This window comes from Miniopterus natalensis, chromosome 5 (assembly GCF_054644295.1).
Source record: "Miniopterus natalensis isolate mMinNat1 chromosome 5, mMinNat1.hap1, whole genome shotgun sequence".
In the NCBI taxonomy this organism is placed as follows: domain Eukaryota; kingdom Metazoa; phylum Chordata; class Mammalia; order Chiroptera; family Miniopteridae; genus Miniopterus; species Miniopterus natalensis.
This window is the reverse complement of record NC_142085.1, coordinates 71600775-71605238: the sequence shown is the minus strand read 5'-3', so window position 1 is coordinate 71605238 and position 4464 is coordinate 71600775. Positions and strand designations below refer to the sequence as shown.

The window sequence follows — 4464 nt, the reverse complement described above, 5'->3', positions numbered from 1 at the left end:
TAAATAAGTAAATCTAAAAACAATTATAACACTTTAAAAAACCCACACAAAAATGATGTATAATGTTCTTTAAGCTGGACAGGAAAATTATTCTATTGAAGTGTCATTAATATTAAGTTTCCAAGACACTATGCTTAAGGCTCTATTTCTCAAAATCAGGTTGTAAAAATATGAGGGGGGAAGCCTCTGAGTCCCTCGGTTTTTATCTAGAAACCTTATGATTCATTTGGTATGAATATGTTTCCTCCTGGGAACAGAAGGCAGAAAGTGATTGGAGGAGAGATGTTTTAAATTTACTAAAATATGCATTTTAGTTCCTAAATATTCTAATCATCCAATTTTAGTTTGGGATAAATTTAGATTTCTATGTGGTTTTGATATGCAATGTTAGCCCAGAGGGAATGGGAAGAGATGAACAGGAGACAAGCTCCTGGAATTCTAAGACTTGTTTTATTTTCTAGCAGTTTCACAATATAGTGTCGGGTTGTTCATTGATTGCCTGAAATTTAGATTCTTCCTCCAAATTACCTTCTATTTATCCTATCTATCTATCCATCCATCCATCCATCCATCCATCCATCCATCCATCTACCTATCTATCGTCTATCTATATATCTATCATCTATCTCTATTACATATGATAGATATATAGCTATACTATATATACATATAGCAAAATATACTGCAAGTTCCGTAATTTAGCTGACAATTACAGAATCATATAGAAACAAAAGGGCCTTTTTAAAAAATATATATATCTTTATTGATTTCAGAGAGAGGAAAGGAGAGGGAGAGAGCTAAATAGAAACATCAATGATGAGAGAGTCATTGATCGGCTAGCCTGCATCCCAGGCATGTGCCCTGACTGAGTATCGAACCCCGATCGCCTGGATCCCAGGTCAACGCTCAACCGCTGAGCCACGCCCGGCAGGGCGCAAAAGGGACATTTTTAAACCAGATTCTGTGAAGCTTTGAGGTTCTTCAATGAATCATGAGAAGGAAGCTAGTAGAAGGACACATCTCTGTTTTAACAAGATTTTACTTTTATCTGTTTTATAAATTGTTATTGCATGAGAAAAAATTTTCATAGGTTTTAGAGTTTAAAAAAAATTAAAAACAGTTCCAGTGCCATGCCCACAGCCCACACTGAACCTCACTTTCCCTGGGTTCTCATCTCAGCACTCTTTTCTCTATGCCACATGACTTCTTACCATACACTTTGGTCTGCATATTTTAAATCCTCAATAATTTGGGTCACAATAATACACTTTAGTAGCAGATGCCATTATACCAGACATTCTATATTCTTATATGAAAGTTCACAGCTTAATGTTCTTGAAAATAATTTATCTGACTTGATCCTTTCTGCAGTAAAAAAAACCCACACAACAAAATCCCCTGGGTTAGTAACAAAGAAACTGTACTAGTAAGTGAGACACCAGGTCATATTCCAGCTTTAATGGTTTTATGAACTAAACCTCAATTTCTTGTTAGTAAAATTGTAAAGTCTTCCTTACAAGTAATAATGTTGCTATTATCGACATCCAAATGTTAAATGAAATAATCTATGGAATATATATATAAGTGCTTTGTAAAGTGGAAGTAAAGGTATGCATTTTCTTTCTATTATAATCAATTATAAAATAAAAAATATATGTGATCAAGTGTAAAAGCAGGATTCGTGGATATTCTCTACAAGAGGCACATTTAAAATATTTCACTGTTTTTTCACTCAGGTATTTCAATTCTAAACTTTCTAGCAAGTTGTATCTACCTTTTAGAACATAAACTTTCCTTACAAAACTTTCCTTTGAGCAAAGACTAGTTCCATGGAATAAAGTTATGAAAAATTCATCATTTGACCTTCTCTGACCTACAAAAATGACAGTTTTGTATATGTCAACCTAATAACTCAACCTTTTATTTCTAGCACAGTATCTGACATCAAGTTGATGTTAAAAACATTAAACTCAACTATTGAACTAAACTTAGAAATAAAAGCTCCTTCCAAAATAATTATTTTTCAGCAAGAAGTAATAGGTAAGTGTGTTAAGAGAAATCAAATTGCCAATGACCCACTCTTTTTTTTTTTTTCCAGGTTTCTGGGATAGATATATGAAAATAAAAGCTGGAACTTTAACCGGATTATGGATTTAGAAGAAAGATTCAACACATAAAGGAAGAAATAAACTGGCAGAGAGCCCTCAGGAACGATGTCCTTTTGCCACAATATAATCAATATTTCCTGCGTGAACAGCAGCTGGCCGAATGCTGTCCGTGTTTCCCTGTATAGTTTAATGGTGCTCGTAATTCTGACCACAGTGATCGGCAATCTGATAGTTATTATTTCCATATCACACTTCAAGCAACTTCATACCCCAACTAATTGGCTCATTCATTCCATGGCCACCGTGGACTTCCTGCTGGGGTGCCTGGTCATGCCTTATAGCATGGTGAGATCTGCTGAGCACTGCTGGTATTTTGGAGAAGTCTTCTGTAAAATTCACACCAGCACTGATATTATGCTGAGCTCAGCATCCATTTTCCACTTGTCCTTCATTTCCATTGACCGCTACTATGCTGTGTGTGACCCGTTGAGATACAAAGCCAAGATCAGTAGCTTGGTTATTTCTGTGATGATCTTCATTAGCTGGAGCATCCCTGCTCTTTTTGCATTTGGGATGATCTTTCTGGAGCTAAACTTCAAAGGAGCTGAACAGATGTATTACAAACACACTCATTGTGTCGGGGGTTGCTCTGTCTTCTTTAGCAAAGCACCTGGGGTACTGGCCTTTATGACTTCTTTCTATATACCTGGATCTATTATGTTGTGTGTCTATTATAGAATATATTTCATAGCTAAAGGGCAGGCAAAATCAATTAATAATGCAAATCGGAAGCTTCAAATTGAATTGGAAGAGAAAAATGGAATTTCACGAAGCAAAGAAAGAAAAGCTGCAAAGACTTTAGGGATTGTGATGGGAGTTTTCCTAATATGTTGGTGTCCTTTCTTCGTCTGCACAGTCATGGATCCTTTCCTGGGCTATACTATTCCACTCACATTGAATGATGCATTAATTTGGTTTGGCTACTTGAACTCTGCTTTTAATCCAATGGTTTATGCATTTTTCTATCCCTGGTTCAGAAGAGCACTGAAGATAATTCTACTTGGTAAAATTTTCCAAAAAGATTCATCTAGGTGTAATCTATTTTTTGAATAAAATCCATAGAATTATACCTTACTGTTTTGCAGAACAGCTGGTAATCATATTTATGAAAACAGCATAATCAACCACATGCGCCAACTGCAGGGTCTTTGATCAGTTACTTGATTTAAAGAATGTATAATGAGATATGATGATTGATTATATCTTGCTTCCTACTTGGGATGTAGAAGATATGACCTTTGCCATTTTTACTATACATATGAAGCTTTGCAAGTTCATAATTTAAGGTCCTACATTTAAAATACTTTTCCTGCTCTTTCATGAACCTCCATGAAATTGAAAGTGTCCTTTACTCAGTTGTTTAGTGGTAGAAGCTATGGACTGCATTTGAAAATGCACATTAGAGTGACTGTCATATATTTGCTTGAATTTGTATGGTTTATTTTTTTTGTAAAATCAGCTAAAAGTACATATAAAAGTTATTTATTAAATAACTATTTATACATACTTTGCTACTTATCATAAATTCTTATTAATATACATTCTAATTCTTTTTTATGTTTATTTTTTTACTGTGTGTATTCTAATTGATTTTTTTTTAAATTTATCTTTATTGTTGAAAGTATTACAGGTTTCCCACTTTTTCCCCCCAATTGACCCCCTCCACCTCACTCCCACCCCCTTCCCAGGCCTTCACCCTGTTATTGTCTGTGTCCATGGGTTATGCATATATGCATATAACTTCTTTGGTTAATCTCTTCCCACCCTCCACCTCCCTTCCCTCTTACCTCTAAAATATGATTGTATGTTGCATGCATCAATGCCTCTGGATCTATTTAGTTCATCAGATTCTTTTGTTCATTAGCTTCTTCTTAAAGAAGACCCTTCAACATTTTCTGTAGTGCTGGTCTGGTGGTGATGAACTCCTTTAGCTTTTTCTTATCTGTGAAGCTATTTATCTGACCTTCAGTTTTAAATGATAGCTTTGCTGGGTAGAGTAATCTTGGTTGAAGGTCCTTGCCTTTCATCACTTTGAATATTTCTTGCCACTCCCTTCTGGCCTGCAAGATTTCTGTTGAGAAATCAGCTGACAGTTGTATGGGTGCTCCCTTGTAGGTAACTAATTGCTTTTCGCTTGCTGCTTTTAACATTCTCTCTTTGTCTTTAACCTTTGGCATTTTAATTATGATGTGTCTTGCTGTGGGCCTCTTAGGGTTCCTCTTGTTTGGAATCCTCTGTGCTTCCTGGCCTTGTAAGTCTATGTCTTTCCCCAGGTAGGGAAAGTTTTCTGTAATTA

The 4464-nt window shown here is 35.5% G+C and overlaps 1 protein-coding gene across 1 annotated transcript; it reads left to right on the top strand.

The window, feature by feature from the left end:
• The first annotated feature begins 2126 nt into the window (after positions 1–2126).
• TAAR1 (trace amine associated receptor 1) lies at positions 2127–3454 on the top strand. The gene has a single exon (XM_016204889.2). The coding sequence runs from the start codon at positions 2214–2216 to the stop codon at positions 3219–3221; it is 1008 nt and encodes a 335-aa protein (XP_016060375.1). The 5' UTR covers positions 2127–2213; the 3' UTR covers positions 3222–3454.
• The last annotated feature ends 1010 nt before the right edge of the window (positions 3455–4464 follow it).